This window comes from Stegodyphus dumicola, chromosome X2 (genome assembly GCF_044657685.1).
Source record: "Stegodyphus dumicola isolate Sdum_Otavi_A_Nest chromosome X2, ASM4465768v1".
In the NCBI taxonomy this organism is placed as follows: domain Eukaryota; kingdom Metazoa; phylum Arthropoda; class Arachnida; order Araneae; family Eresidae; genus Stegodyphus; species Stegodyphus dumicola.
In genome coordinates this window covers 102,049,868-102,066,817 of record NC_140781.1, presented here as the reverse complement: position 1 = coordinate 102,066,817, position 16,950 = coordinate 102,049,868, and the positions used below count along the sequence as shown (strand labels likewise).

At 30.3% G+C, this 16,950-nt stretch overlaps 1 protein-coding gene across 4 annotated transcripts in view; it reads right to left on the bottom strand.

Moving 5' to 3' along the window:
* The window catches only part of LOC118194219 (protein kinase C-binding protein NELL1-like), a 153,100-nt gene that overhangs the window by 23,451 nt on the left and 112,699 nt on the right, over window positions 1-16,950 (bottom strand). For 3 of the 4 annotated variants that reach the window (XM_085810035.1, XM_085810036.1, XM_085810034.1), the window contains exons 2-9: window positions 13,859-13,990; window positions 13,030-13,180; window positions 8,081-8,351; window positions 3,941-4,013; window positions 3,676-3,758; window positions 1,716-1,844; window positions 1,302-1,395; window positions 319-398 (exon numbers count right to left, since the gene is read on the bottom strand). In XM_085810035.1, the coding sequence (XP_085666161.1) occupies window positions 319-398; window positions 1,302-1,395; window positions 1,716-1,844; window positions 3,676-3,758; window positions 3,941-4,013; window positions 8,081-8,351; window positions 13,030-13,180; window positions 13,859-13,990 (1,013 nt within the window). Of the gene's footprint in view, window positions 1-318; window positions 399-1,301; window positions 1,396-1,715; window positions 1,845-3,675; window positions 3,759-3,940; window positions 4,014-8,080; window positions 8,352-13,029; window positions 13,181-13,858; window positions 13,991-14,183; window positions 14,430-16,950 lie in introns of those variants that run through there. The other variant, XM_085810037.1, reaches the window with a different exon arrangement.

The following is a 16,950-nucleotide window of genomic DNA, read 5'->3' as shown; positions in this document are numbered from 1 at the left end:
ACTAACTAGATAATGGAATAAAAAATAAAGCTTTTATAATGGCTCTAGCAATAACTGAACTCCACATGTAAACATTTAATTACTTTTAATGCAATTGCTTACAAAGTATTATATTTATGCTTATTTATTAACAATCACAAGACTAAGTATATAAAGCTCAACATTATTGCTTCCAGTTCATATTTGACATTTTACTTAAGTCTAGTTGAGTTTAGTCTTTGGTTGATTTTAGAATTCGTTAAAGTGAAATTACTTTGTTTGTTGCACTTATTTTCAAGATAAACACAGCATTTAAGCATGAAAAGAATTTTAACTTACTCTGCATTCACAAGTTGCGCACTGAACTGGACTAACACGCTCACCATGGTCATAAGGAACTTCTTCAAGCAGGCACTTCTCTGGAACATCAAATTTTATACACTAGAGCAAATCTATATATGACTGTTAAACAGAATAACATTTGAGATTTTGGGAAAATAATACAGAGCTAATACTAAATGTAATACCAAGTATTATATTTAGTCATTCACACAGCAACTGTACCTTAATTTTATTCTTTTAATACAGCAGTAACTGACAAAAGATTTGAAAATTTAAGGAGCAAGTACAGTACTTGCCCAGTTAGATATAACAAACACAAATTTAAAAAATCCAGTTTCTGTCTTCATGTCAAAATCATGGTATATCTAAGGAGAAAAAAATTAAAGCGCTATTTTTTAAATGCTAAATGTTATTAAATGTACCAGAAAAAATTTAATTTGGTGAATTTTCTTGTATAGAAAAAAAAAAAAAAAAAAAAGACTAAATTCTGCAGATATGGCAAAAACAGGGTCGAATATAACTGTACACATAATGTGCAAAGCTATGCTATATAGCTGTGCTAATTGTGAATACACACAAATGTTCTTGCAGCCAATATAAAATTTAGTAATTTCATGGAAATTCATTTGAACTACAAGTACTAAAAATAGATCAGCTGCAGGATTTGAAAGATAATAAACAGTATATCATTACAGAATCATGATAGGGAGGTTTCAAATATACTTTTAGTCTCTTGGACTGAAACAGGTAATGGTTAATTCTATTCAATTTGCACAATTTAAAAAATTATTATGCAAAACTGAGTACTGCCACAACATTCTACATAATATTACAGAAAAATTACTGCCAGTTTTAAATCGGTTACAAAACTGAAAGTCGTACATTAAAAAAAAAAGAGCTAAAGGAATAAAAGTATATACATAACTTCCTGACATATTAGTGTTTCAGAAGTGAATATAAAAGTGTCAAATTATACTCACTCGGACAAACAGGACAACATTCTCCAGGAGGAATTATAGGCTTTTTGCATGGGACTAATGGACAAGTAACTGGTAAACATTTTATTTCACCATGCTGTAAATAAGTAATTAAACTATGATGCGAAGGAAGGCAGGAATTTAAACAAATGTGAAAAAAAATCTATATTCATTTCAAAATCAAGCAAAGCTTTCATGAAAATATGTATTTTAGTTAACAGTGAAAATGTTTTAGCTGTTTATATATTATGCAGCAACAACAATGAACTGGTATATACTATTTTAATCTCTAATGCTTAATTTCCATTTAATGAAGATTAGGTTACAAACAGTTTTATTAAAATAGCTTGAAAACTATCAGATTTAATGGAAAAGCAAATTTTATTTTAAGATAGACTGAAAGAAACTGAGACATACCACACAAGAACATATGTCACACTCATGCTCCCAGGTTGAACCATCAGGATGCAGAGATCCATTTACAATACAATTTTTTCGACATTCACATTGCTGTAATGCTGATATATGATGTTCAGCATGTGCTAACTGTTGGGAAACAATTCATTACAGAAATCTGATAAAAACTTGCTTTTAACAAATGGAATAACATCAATTCAAAACAAATTATAAAAATTAAATACGTTGAAAACTCATTTGTAGTTTTAATTTAGTATTACTTTATTAGCTAGATAATTATAAAATATAATTAATAAGGTATTTTTCTTTTGAACAGCACACATATTATTTAAACTGATAGATCATTTTAAGAACATGCAGGCAAAATAACAAATACAGTCAAAAGTCGTTAATCCGGACTCGTCGGGACTTCGGCGATTCCGGATTATAGATCATCAGTTTAAATCTGGTAAGATGGCATGCAGAAATTATAAAATTAAAAATATGAAACCGTAATTTATGAAATAAAGAACAATTATGATCTAAAGGGTATCAAAATTTACCAAAAAAAAGCTTAATATTTATTTGTTTACTTTATTAAACATTTCTTTCAATGTAAGTTAAGTTGCTTTGTTTTATGTGATAATACTTTCTCTTTAATTCTATAAACAGACATAATTTTTTGTTCAGTTACAAAGTTCCGCTGTTCAAGTCCTATAATTGCTGTGTCGAGAATACCGACTAATTTGTCAATCAAAATTTTTTTGTTTTCAATAACCTCTGTGTCACTTTCTTCACTATCGGAAGCGAATTATAACGACTAGGAATTTGATTTAAATCATATCAAAGACGGAGTACATCGAGATGAAATACTACATTTAGTAAGGAATTATAAGCCAAATAAAATAAAAACATCTGCCTTGACGATAAGGATAGTGCTGACAGATCAATTTCCAATTCTGAAAAGATAAAGCAGTGCATGGGTGGAGGGTTTTAGGACTTCACCCCCAAGTTTCAAAATACGCTTCTCCTTAATTGTTTCACCACCACAGGAACAAAGTGACCTTTATTTTTTTTGCCATTATCTACTAATAAAATCAGGAATTTTTATACAACATCCTGGTACACATGTTGCCTAAAAATTTCTGTGTTATCATTTCACAGCTCCCTGAAACCAGGATAACCTTCTTTTAAGTCATATGTAGAAGTCTTATAAAGGCACGCGTTTCCAGAAATTCAATCAAGAAGTTATATATTCACATAATGATTTATAATGGAAGATCAATGCATGGATGCATCTTTCAATGAAGATTCATTCTCAAAAGAAGATAATTTCCTATTACCTCAGCCATGGCTGGATTTAGACTTTATAAGACTAAGCTATTTGAGATATGGGGCTCTTTATAAGTCCAGAAATTATATGCCAGTGGCAAATATGATTTTCGGATACCTAGAGGTTTTTTTTTGGGAGGGGGCTCCCAAGAAAGTGGGGGGCCTAAGCTATAGCTGGTGTAGCTTATACATAAATCCTTAATTGACCTCAGCATTTATTATTACATCAACAAGGTACAAAGACCACATGTAATGTAAAAATTTTCTCTCACCAGCAGCTGTGTATCAAACTCTACCAGAACTATTCTCAAGGGGAATTTGGATTTAACAGAATATAAAATCGTCATTTACAAAAAGATGAACATATTTTTATGCAAATACAAAGTACAAATTAAGAATAAAATAATTTTTAGAGCCTTCAAATGTTAAACAAAATGCACCTTTTCTCAGTTTGAGCCATAATCTAAATGTTCTTGTTATCAGAAACTGTAGTCCCAAAACATGCCTAAGAAACATTACAAGTTATAAAAAATTATTGTTGTTGAAAATTAAATAAAATTGTGCAGATCAGGTTATTTATAATGGTAAAGCAATCTGGAGCTAACAGCTTCCAGTTGTTTACACTTTAATAATATTCAATGTTGCATACCCGTTCAGTAAGCTCTTTGATGTGATTTTCCAACTGCAATACTGATTTCTGCAGTTGCTGAAACTGACCACAGGTAGGACAGTCTGAAATAGAAAGCAATTCAAATCTTAAAAGCTGTAATCAGTAGCCTTATAAATATATGTAATAAATACGACAGAGATGAAAAGAGCCACTGAAATTTAAACTACATCTACTTATTATAATCTAGAATTAATATAAATTTATAGTTAATGCAATAAATAATTATAATTTATCACAACCGTACCAGTATCTAAATTTGGACACTGAATGAGATAACCATGAGCTTCTGCAGCAATTTTTACATCTTGCAAATACCCCTATAAATGAAAATAATAAAAATACTTAATACAAAGACATAAGCAATTTTTAACTATAAAATAGCTTACAGGAATTATACAAACATCGACCTACAAATCTTACTTTATCACTGAAATTCTACACAGACTACAACATGTTCTATATCATCTCTTTAAAATACATAATACTCTATAAAAATTTAAGGAACATTTCATTCACAAAAATTCTGATGATTGTCATGCATAAATGTTTTGATTTTGGAAAAGTTCTCAGCAGTACTGAACTGCTGCTTCTTAAATACTCAACACGATGTCTAGCAAAAACCTTACTTATGAAGGTGACTTACTGGAAATGAGCTATCACTGACTAAAACATAAGCAATTAATAACAGTGGCATCAAGGAGGTTAGAATAGAAAGAGGGAAGGTTCAACTCAAATTGTGAAGCTTGGCGGCCATGTTACTATTATCGTTGTGACATGTGCAAAGAAGTATGTAATTGCAACATTTTTTTTTTCTTTTTCTTTTTGAAGCATGTCAGCTTATGCTGCATATGGATGAAACAATAAATTTTCAAAAAAGATTCCTGGGATTACTTTTCAAGCATAAATATTTTTTTATGCAATTTGATAACCATGTTAAAAAATATCAAACATCGAATTTACGTCATGTTTTCTTTTCAGATGTGAAAAAAAGGGACATCGTAATAATAAAAATATGTTAAATACATTTTAATGTTTTTGTTTATAACTGGCATCTTTGTTCCTTAACATACAATGATATATGCTAGGACTTAAACTGTATAATTTGAACGTTTTAGTAATTAACTCGTTTTATAATTTTCATGAAAAGTGAGAAATCAATTGTTACTATTTTTATGAATTGTAAAGGTTTTAAATAAAGTAATGCCTTTCTTTATGTATTATTATTCATTTTAAAGTTTTGTGAACTGTTACGAATATAATTTGTGCATTTGAGCAAGATAAACCGTTTCATTATTAAAATTTTTTTTGCATAAATTTACAAATTTCTGGGCAATATAGTGATAAAAGTAAGTAAAATATTTACACAATTAAACATGTGAAAAGATATATCCGAAAATGTATATAGGTATATTTCTGTAATTCAGCTTAATTCAAGGCAATTGCTTTGAGATTCATAAATATGAAATATGATGATATTTTTTTCACTGTTGCATCTTTTATTCAATATCAGACAAAGACATTTTCCCATTATGCGTAGAAATTTTCTAATCAGAAAAGCATTAGAAATAAGTCAGAATAAAATTTTAATAAGTTTTTAATTTTTTTAACTCGGAGATGCACTGAGCTGAGCAACTATCTAAATCCAACACCCCTTAATGAGCTGTCACTTTTGACATGTATAATGCAAACTATTTGCTGTTTATTTTTATCTCTATTTGTTTAGCATTTTAGATTTTCTGATTCTATAAAGTTATTTCATTTACTGTAGCTTAATCAAAATTAACACTTTTCTCAGGTTTCCACGAAAACAATCTTCCAGTTCCCTAAAATACTTCTAAAACTTGATAAATAGATAAAAGTTACAATGTTTTTTAATTAAAATTAAGAATTATTTAAATTTGTAAAGTATGCCAGTAAATGCTTTAAAAAATGAAATGCTATTTGCATCAAGTACCAGTCTCCTGAAATTAGCTATTACAACAATTGCTATAGCCAATAAATAATATTTGAATTTCTGTTTTAGTGCATTACAACTTAAAGCTGAAGTATTTAAGCATACTAAAATAACTTTCTTTCCTATCCCTTAAATTTTGTATATGAAATGATTCTTTAACAAATTATAATAATATTGTGAACGAATCAGAAATATCACTTCTTAAAAGAAAAATTGGAAAGTACACCCAACAGGTTGCTAATAAAATCTAAACAAATTCTCGAAATATGCAGAAACATCATTTTTAAAGGCTTTAATATTATGCACTGCATTTAGATTTCAAACTATTTCTTAATGATTTTCTGTCCGTAATAAACTATGGATATCATCTTTATAACTTTAAAACAAAAAATGAACAATAGCGAAGCATTTCATTATAAATTTAACATATTTTTACTGGAAAATGCATGCAAGGAACAGCTTAAACATGTATGTTTCACTGCCGTAATGCAATGTTTTGAAGTTACAAATATGGATGCCGCTTGTTCAGTAGAGTTTCATTCTCCAATAGTGGAAGAAACTGCAAACCCTCTATTCTAACCTCCTTGAGTGGCATCAACACTCTGTGGAATCAGTTCCTTAACCAGTCTACAGTTTCAAGAAAAGCAGTTCCAAGTTGTCCAAATATTGAAGCCCCTTTTGAAGATCACATTCTCTCTCCTTTGGTCAAAAGGAGAACTTGTGCATGCCCACTGTGTCTCAACTTGCTATTCATTTTCTTACAATGAAAATACAGATATTTACTTCAAATGAGAGAAGGTGGCTTCACCTACAAAAGCCGTTTATCAGAAGACTTATGTGTTCCACCTGACTCCTTTCTACCATAAGGGATTTTAAATGAGCTGGGCAAGAACATATTGCATCATGAACTGGATTTCAGGAGGAAAAAAAATGTGCAATCAGCCTGATATTCTTGAAAGAGGCACTTAAAATAGGCAGAAGTAGCTTGGTTTAGGCGAGAACTGTTTTGTATGCCTACGATGACCTCCATGTACATATTAGCAAATTTCTGACACATTGGATGAAAGCTCTTAGTCAACACAAGATTATTTTCTGTATTCATAGATGACAGATTTGCTTTGATGGAAGGTAATGGCTAATAAAGCAGTTCCTTTGCAATCAAAGAATTCAGCAGACCGGCTAAATGCATCCTCAGACCTCAATCCACATGAACGTTTAAGGGATCACTTAGGAAATCGTGTAACTTTTTTGTCCCTCCTCCAAGATCATAAAATGAACTGCAGTAGGAAATATGATACACATGACCTCTATTCTCAGGTGGAGTGACTGACAGCTTGATTGACAGCATAAAATGCATGTGTCAGGAATGCATATATTTTCTGTTAAAGTTTACTTTTCCTTGTATATTTTTGCAAAAAACCTGAAATACATTTCATTACTTATGAGATCTTTAGAGGAAAGCTTTTGGGAAAACCAGCCATTTAAAAGTACAAACTGTACAAGTACTGTAAAATAGAATATTTTTATAGTCAATTTTATTTATCTGGAAGACAAATTAAAAAAAAATATTATGAAAATTCAAAGACACTGATATTTCAGTTCTTTATTAGAAACAACCATAATTTAAGGATTTTAATCTTACTTTTTAAATAGGAAGGTAGAACACCGACTTTTCTGTGATACATATGACAATGAATCACTGCAATCATTATGAAAAATGGGATATCAAAAACTAAATTAACTTTTATTTGCATGTCTAAAATTCTTTCATAAATAACGCAAATTCTAACATACAGATAAATTAAATCCTTTACCTGCTTCTTTAATCAGTTAATAAAAGTGCCAAGAAAAAAAGTACACTAGTGCATTTATTCATGGGACATAAATATACATTCAATACCAATAAGTTTCAGCAGTCAACTTCTACATTTACTGCATCATGACTAAACTACTGGTTATCAAAAACACTAAGCTTCTATTATAGTCTCGGATATATTACATTAATTCTTTATATTGCGGCTTCAATATGCAACTTACAAGCAAATATTAGATCTTAAATTTAGATGAAGAAATTAGCAAAACAATATTTCACATGCTAGAATAAATAAATTAGAAACAATCTTAAGATAAATTTTAGCAAAGTACACTCAGACTCCATCTTTCAGAGGGCTTTCAAGGTCAATCTGTGGTAAAGTGATTTATACTTAGTTAATATATAAGGGGGAGAAATAACATGAACTTACTCTTCCTATCAGGAATCAAGTTTAAGATGAAACTAAAAATATGATAATGACCATTATCTACTCCGGCTACTCGATATAGTTAAAACTTTTCAAAGAGTAAAAAAAAAAAATTGCCTTCAGAATGTAATTATCAGAAACATAAAAGCAATAATGAAAATTACCAATATGCAGAATCAAGAATATTCACCTTGTACAGAAAGTGCCGAGCATTCCTTTGTCCCAGCCACAAAGAAATATTTCGGCCAGTAAAGCTATAGTCAATGTCATGAATAACTCTTCTATAAATGCGATTGCAATCAACGTATAAGTTAACAGTATTGCCACTAACACTGATAGCAACTAGATGCCAGTTTTTGTCAGTCAAGTGGTATGGGAATGTTTCAACTAAAGTTTTATTTTTATGTGTATAATGAAGGCGAACTTCATCTTTTCGTCCACTGCTTTGCAGCTCCAAGTACCTGGAAAAAAATTAAAAAAGTAAGCAAATTGATAAAATGCTCATGACCTTCTCTCTCTCAAAAGATTTATAAATTCTTCAGCATCATTTCAAAAGTCTCCAAAATTTTAAAGTATAGGAAAAAAATATAGTAATTTTAAATGAAAAATCAAGTATTAAGGATTATGTTAACTAACATCATTATATATAACCAATATACCTAATTAAAAGAATACTCTAACTTCTTTCTGACTTGCAGCAAACTATGTTACATAAAAATACACAGAAAGTTATGTAACAAAAAACTAGAGAAATGGAAAAAAGCCTATCAAGTTTTATTTCTTTAAATAAGCTTATTCTAGTCATAATACTTCCAGCAGCAAAGTTTCGTAAAATAGGGTAGAGAATTTTTAGAAAATAGTTTTAATACTGTGTAAGAGGCCATTTTAACAAGTAAAATCCAATCTTTTACATCTCCCTGCAAAAGCAAAACTTTCATTTTGTTTTAATGGTGAATAAATTTTTATATCTATAAATTAAATGTTTATACTTTACTAAATGTAATCAGTCAGGATGGCAATGATATTAATGCTAATTTAATTATGAATGAGTTTACCTAAAATGGAACCATGACTACCAAAACTATAAATATTCCTCTTACAGCTATATTTTTTAAATGTGGTTTTAAATGTCTTAAAACTACACAGCTAGTAACCATGAGAAAATGACTGAAGTCATTTGATAGTCTTTGCAAAATGTGAGCACAAAAGGTATGCAACTGTGCTTTTAATCAATTAAAAATCTAATAAATATTTCTTATTTGGAATTTTTATTTTGTAAGAGCCATATAAAATTTAGCTTTTATTTTCACAGAACCCTATCACATATAGTACTGATTCTGCTTTCATTAAATTCCTCAACTTATTTTAAGAAATTTAGCAAATGAACTACATATCTTGGATAAATTGTAACCATCTTCTTCAAAGACACAGGACAAATATTTTTTGTAAGCAAAGAAATCTGTTTCACATTTACAAAATTAAGTTTGAATAATCTAGAATGAGAATATGTATTTGTACTTCTGTCCTTTTGACAATATGTAATCTGTTTTATTATAGTAAAAGGGAAATATTTAAAGTGAACTCGGAAGAATTCTGGCTTACGTGGTTTAATATAGTACTAAATCTAAATAAGTGCTATGACCATGCAATAATAATCAGATTAAAGTTAGTATAAACTGAATATTTTTTAAATGGTACTCTTCTGTTATTGGGACCAGATTAAAAAATGTATGCATGTGTGAGTGTTTATACATATAAGCACATCACATAATATATACATATAAGCACATCACATAATATATACATATAAGCACATCACGTAATATATACATATAAGCACATCACATAATATATGCACATATATACATACACATACAATACATATGTATATACATATAAGTAGAGTGTAAGTACTTATAAAAAATAGCAGCAAAACAATAAGATGTACAGGACAGCTGTGGGATATTTACATGAATGTTATCTACTACATAGGAACCATAACCAGGAATTATGGTATGGGGTACCACTTAATTTGATAGCCAGACACTTTTAGTTGTCCATCTGTAACATCCTTACAGCACTTTCTTTCACAGATCCCTAGGCTTACATTTCAACAGGATAGTGCCTGGCCACACATGGCATGCCTTTCTACTGCTTTTCTTCCTGCTTCTCTAGCAACCCCCTGGCTGGCACAATTGACAGCTGTCCCTAATAGACCACCTTTGGGTTTTGATGAGCTGGAATCTCTGACATTACCTGGATCATCCTGATTGATCTAACTAACCATTTGGAATGTATATGGCAAACAATCTTGGAGGAGAGCATTTGCCAATGATATTAGTGCCCTGTCAGATAACAACTTGCATCAGGACCAAAGATGGGCCAAATCATTATTGATTTTTTTCTCTTGTAGCTGTATTTCCTGAATAAAACATATTCAATACCTATGATAGTGTTTTATTTTTAATAGATTTACCTCATAGCTACCAATTTTTGTTACATTCAGATAACTCTTTCTTGTTGGATGGTAATTTTATGTTAGAGTGCATTTATAATTAAAGCATAATATTAGGGTGTGGCAGTTGCCAAGAGAAATAACATAAAACTAATAATTATGCAGAACTGACTTACCGCAACAGTTAGGAATCGTTAATTGCATACAGTGAATTAATAATCAGAAGGTATACTTGCCAAACAAGGTATACTTATGAATAATAATTGAACACCACCTATAATTTAGTAACTAAATGCCTGTCAATCTATATATTATCACATATAGTGTTTTGATATCTAGATATCAATGCACACTGGTCAACAGTAATTGAATATTTGTCAATATGCATATTATCACTGTAAGAATGTGTTTTAATGTTTGTTTACGTCATTGATATCAGAATTTTATCTCCTTTAATTTCGAAACCAAATGCTATTAAAATCATTGTTTTCATGAACCATCATGCATTTTTGCAACTTTCATCAATAGACATAATCTAAGCTGTCCAATATACACTTTTCTATCCACACCAGCTAATGAGCGTTTACGTAGTTGACCATCTATCCAATAATGGCAAATTGAAGTACAGCTGCTTCATTTACACATCATAAGAAAAGTTAGCATATGAATTTAAGTAGCAGGTAGACAAAATTTAGATAAGAATTTAAAATTCACCTTTCAGTAATTCATTATCAGTTAACAATACAATGAAAACTATTCTTATAATTAGTTCTAGAAGTTAAATATTAATAAAGAAATTTAGTAGTATTTAATGTTTGCATAAACTATATTGTTTATATTAAATTGCTTGCTATAATTATGAATTCTATTCCATGATGCTTTCCTCCCTTTTTTAAATTAGACAGTTTAGATTTACTGTCATTACATGGAAATTTGCACAGCAAACTTAGCAACTCTTAAGTTTATATTTGCCTATCGCCTAAGAACATTTAATCTGTGCGAGTCTCAAATTCACACCAGTGTTAAAGATAACTGTAATCTTCTAGTGACTGTAAATGAATATTTTAATTTAGAAGTAATTTACTAAGCACATTTACTCACTCCTGGGAATGTTTTGTGCCTTCAAAGATTATTACAATAGAAGTCCATTAACAATAAGGATATTTAGTTATGTTATTGTCCCTGTATGATTATTATTATTATTAAACAGTTAAAAAGGACCAATATTAAAAACTTAAATTCCTATAACCATTTAATTTATTCATTAAATAATGAGAGAAAAATTTTCCAGTTTTTTTTTTAAATGATGTGAAGGCAATCAAAACCATTTACTTTTAAAATAGATTTCTTTTGGCTATGCTTTTTGGTTCCTTTAAGGATTTGGTAATAAATCAATATGCAGTTTCAACACACTCATATGAACTGACAAATACTGATAATCATTTTAGCAATAATAGTATATGTCATATGCAAACACCTAATAAAAGCAGTATATAAACAAAACCCACCACATCAGAGCTACTTATTTTCTTTTTGGAATACCACCAAAATAGAATTTACAAGAAAATCTTTTATGGTAACATAAGTAAAGCTTTTATACACTTGACCATAGAAAAATGAAACCTTTGAATAGTAAAAAAAAAGTCATTTTTAACATACACAATTTTTCATTGTCTTCATTATATATTATACAACTACTTGCTATTTGAAATAGCAAATGAAATCAGCTGAATAATCAGCTCATTAATATTTAATGGTCTGTTTTCATGCTGTATTAAAAATTCCAGAAAGGCCAGATTTTAAAGTTTTTCTGAAGAATTATCGTGAAATTTTTCTCATTTTGAATTTTATGCCAAATAAGGTAGATTGCAATATAAAGTAAGGCATCTTCACATTGTCCATAAAAAGAGATTTAATTTCTAGTTTCTAAGACATTATTAAGCAGCCTATATAAGAAGCTGAAAGATACTGATACCTTTTATCACTCTGATCTGAATGTGCAGTTCTGGTATTTTCATTTTCATTTTTCAAAATCCTTTCTCATAATCTAGTTTCACAGCTTCCAAAATAAAACATTATCTTCACCGTGACTCAAAAGAATTATCTGTATTCAATGTTTAAAAAATAATACAAGAACATGACCTATGACAGGAATTTTGCACTTCAGATGACTTTATAAATAAAAATTTATTGTGCTGCAAAATTCCTGAAAGTGAAGCTAATTTGGAAATTTAAAAGTATGGGATGTATATGCGTAATAGTCATGTGATAATAAAACAAATTTTATATGATTAAAATTATTCTCGGATTAATACTGCTCATAATTTCAGTTAAAGGTATAATGAGTATGAACAAATACATGCTGTTTATGCAAGATTAATTCCTATTCATGTAAATATTAGGATATGTATAAAGAACTAGGAATATCAATACTAAATTTCACTGTTCTATCATACTTTCCTTACAACAAAATTGAAAACTTGATATTTAATCTTAATTGTAAAAAACAATAAAATGTTATTTATAAACATCTATCTAAACTAACAGAAATACTTGTGGTTTAAATTCCATAGGAAAAATATGTAAGCTTGAAATGATACTAAGATGTTATAAAAGAAATTATGAAAATTAGCCTAAAAATTATAATTTTTACTTTAATTTCAGCTTGAATTTGCAAAGCTTACCTGTCATTTCCTTCAGAGAATGATATAATTGTTCCAGTGTTTCTCTCTTCTTGCTTTAAAGTTGCAATGAAACTAAACTCATTTGTTTGTGACAAACGTTGTGTGACTTTCTGCAACATCTCTGCAGGCAACTTTAGGTGCCTTGCATCACCTACAGATAACAATAACTCAAATAAAAATATGGATTTAATGAGAAACATTCAGCATTACTAATTAAAAACAAACATACACAAATTTTAAAAATATCTTATTAAACTTATTAAACTATCTTATTAAACTATTTATAATATTGCAAAATCAAATTAACAAGCTTTATTAAAATACACATGTAACTATATTGTAAATTAATATTCCACTATTATCAAGTGATTCAATTTGATGTAGTGCACAACACTATCATATGCAGAAACAAAAATGATACATTAAAGCACTAGATTATTGAAAAAAGTATTTCAAGGAATAAAATCTCACTTTCAGCTGCCAGTTATTTATTAGTGTGACAAAGAATATTTTACTCTGCCAAACATATTATGCACATCTAAAAAATGCAAATTAAATGCACTTTCTGAATTAAAACGATTTAACAAAACATTTCATTAATGCAGCAAAACAAAAATTTAAATTAACTGGCTTTTGTAGTTAACAGAAAAATGCACTTGTTTATATAAAAAGTGTTTGGCCAACAAATGAAAATTCAGTAATTGAATTTCTTATTTAAAAAAATAAACATTTTAATAACTAAGCCAGTGTCTGACATTATTAAAACCTCTTTGAAAATTTTAGGACACTAATTACAAAATACGTAATTTAAGCTATACATTAAACTTACCTTGTAAAAGGACAGCAGGGGAAATGTGATGGATGCCTTCAGCTATAGAAAGACCAGGATAACTATTGTTATAAATCCGAAGGCCATCAATTAAGTCAAACTGATGCTTGGAATCTATGTATAGCCCTGAAACTAAAGCCATAAATGTCAAAACATTATAAAAAAATCACACGATGATATTAAAAAATGAAAATTAATACACCCGAAGTGAATAATTAACAGAAATGCCGCTTAATATCATTTGTGTAGCAGCCTATGTACCTATACTTTATATCGAGTAAAATATATTTAAAAAAATTAAGCATTATAATTTAACGCATATTACCTACAGCAGACCAAGTTTTAAGTCTTTTAATAGCACACCATTTCACAGCTCTACATTTATGGTTATCGATGCATTAAAAAATTTTGGCCATTTCCACATACAAAAATCGGGGGGGGGGGGATACACGTAAAAAAATACCCCCCCCCATCAAAATAAAACTAATTACTTTGAGCAAATATTTTAAAATGCGCAACAAAAGCTCATATTTACAAAATTTCAGTAAAATGCTGGATGTGGGTTAACATTCATTGCAATTTTTTTTAATGTACAGGTTAAAGGTTGCGCCAACTTTAGACACCGAAAACTTGATATACTTATAAAGGAAAAAAATTTCCTTCCTACAATAAAAGCTTACAAATTCGACCGATAGATGACGCTTCCTCAAGCGCAGTTTATGCGGACGAGTTATCACCCCAGTTCGTTTCTGAGCAGAGATGAACCAAATGAAGTATTCCAAACTTAGTCTCTGATCAATTTATTTATTCCAAGACGAAAAAGTAGCATAAAAATGGCAAATTAATTAAATTTGTACCTTCAATCATTTTATTTAGCCATGAATTAGCTTGCAAAATTAACTACTGAAGCCCTAATGAAGGTTATATTAGATTAGATTATTTGAATATGGCAAAGCCACGGGGGCTGTTTGCCTATGAGGAGAGATGCCTTCATGGAGGACTTTGTGTTAAAATGGCATGTATTGAAGATACATATGAAAAAAAAAAACCACGAAACCAACTCTGCAGCCTGGCGGCAAAATTCAGAGCCACCAAAGTCGGTCGGTATCTGTTAAAGTGGAAGTTACCTGAGCAAGGACAAGTAAATTATGTAATTATTTGTTCATTAGGCGGCAAAAAAGGCTTTTTTGTACGAATTCCAAAATAAATTATTAAATTATATATTTAATAATTATAGAGGGGCCAATAAAAAACAGCATTTAAGAACGGACCTGGCAGTCTCAACCATTCAGCTACTGTTGGGGCTGCCCTGTGAAGGCTGCTAAGTACAAAGGAAAAATGTACATAACTGATTAAAATTAAATGAAATCGTGTCATATAAATAAGGATAAATAATGATAAATAATCTAAATTAAATGAAAGTAAGTAGCATAACATTTAAATGAAATAATTTAACAAATGGTCTATGAATAAACGAAAGACAGAAAGGAGGAGAAAAGAAAGCAAATAATTCTAAATTGTATTTCAGCTCATCTAAAAATAGCGCACAATCTTTACTAAAAAAATCTTCACGAATTACGGTTTATTTCCAAACCTCAGAAGATCTGGCTGAATTTAAGCATTACATTCAACTAACATAAATCTGTCGCTGAAAAAATTCTATAACTGAGTATAGTTTGCCACTCCAACGTCTAATTCGGATTCGGCTGTATAGAAAAATAAACAAGAAAGGCGATCTTAAAAGACAATTTAAGATTTGGTAAGCCTGTAAGATTCTCACTAGTGTAATTCTCAGTTACTGTAGAAAGTGACGAATCTTAAGAACTAGTTAGCGAATAATCGCTTAAGTTCGTGTGACAAGAAACAACAAGATGGAAGGGTAACTAACCCTTTATTATTCCAATAAGATTTTAACAAAACTCAGTCTTGAATTGTACAATCAAAGCCGACAATTGGGCTTGAACTTATAAGACTAAAAATTAAACTAAAACTAAGATTAACTATAGAATTTTGGCATGCCCTGTTCCGAGCACTTAAGCTCACTACAGGTCCACTCCCCCTTTGGGCACGTCGTTTGGGCACTAAGATTAACTAAAGAAATATAGACAAAGCTATCAAGATTCTACTCGAGTTAGCACCTTTATTTGACTACGAAGCTTATCAAGGGCCTGAGTACGGCCGGGCGTAATAACAGCTTTGAGAGAGAGAGAGTAGCCAAAAGGCAGACGCGCGTAAATCAGAAACTCTGACTCTGTAAGTAACTTGGCGGGTTAAATACCGCTCCTCCTCATGAAGTATTCAGAAAGATTCCAAAACTACGTTCTGGTCGGAAGTAGTAAGTTGAAGTTAAGAATTTGACAGGAAAGGAATTTAAAATTTAACTGTTAATAAAATTAACATAATCCTTACAAGCCATAACAGACCTAAGACCCTGCTCCAACATTTTTGGCGCCCTATGCGATCACTAATTACAACTGGTTCCACTTATAAACTAAATGAATTTAAAAATTCAAAGCAAAATATTCCGTTACTTAATTCTCGATTATGTGAATAACTGAACTGGTCCCCTTCTGGAAATGGGCCCCAAAAGTAGCTGCCTTCGTCATCTGCGCTTGCAGCCATGGCCAAACCAGTAAACTTTGAGGAAAAGTGTGTCCACTTGAGGCACTTTCTAAGTAAGGTCGGCTGGTGGCGGTAAAAAACAGCAGAAACGATCATGCAATTAATTCATGCTGCCGAGAAATGTACCCGAGAAGCAACCAACAGTGCTCGATGGCTTTTATCCACTTAGCTGTTCGGTGGACTCTTTGAAATACCAGCAAAAGCCTTTCAACCTTGAACGTTTTGTGCACGCATCTATTATAAGTAACTTATCGAATTAAAGAAAGGCTTATACAAATGTAAATCGTTTGCTCTCTTCCTACGGTTGTTCCCTTTACTTCGTATTAGAATATGCGGCTTAAACTCAGATCGGAATTATAACGTAAAGTAAGTCTGCACCTTCCAATCGTCCATCACCTGGATGTTTTGTAAATAAGTAAAAATAGCGAGATGCAAGTGTTAATTGACAAATTAACATTTAGCTCAAGAGC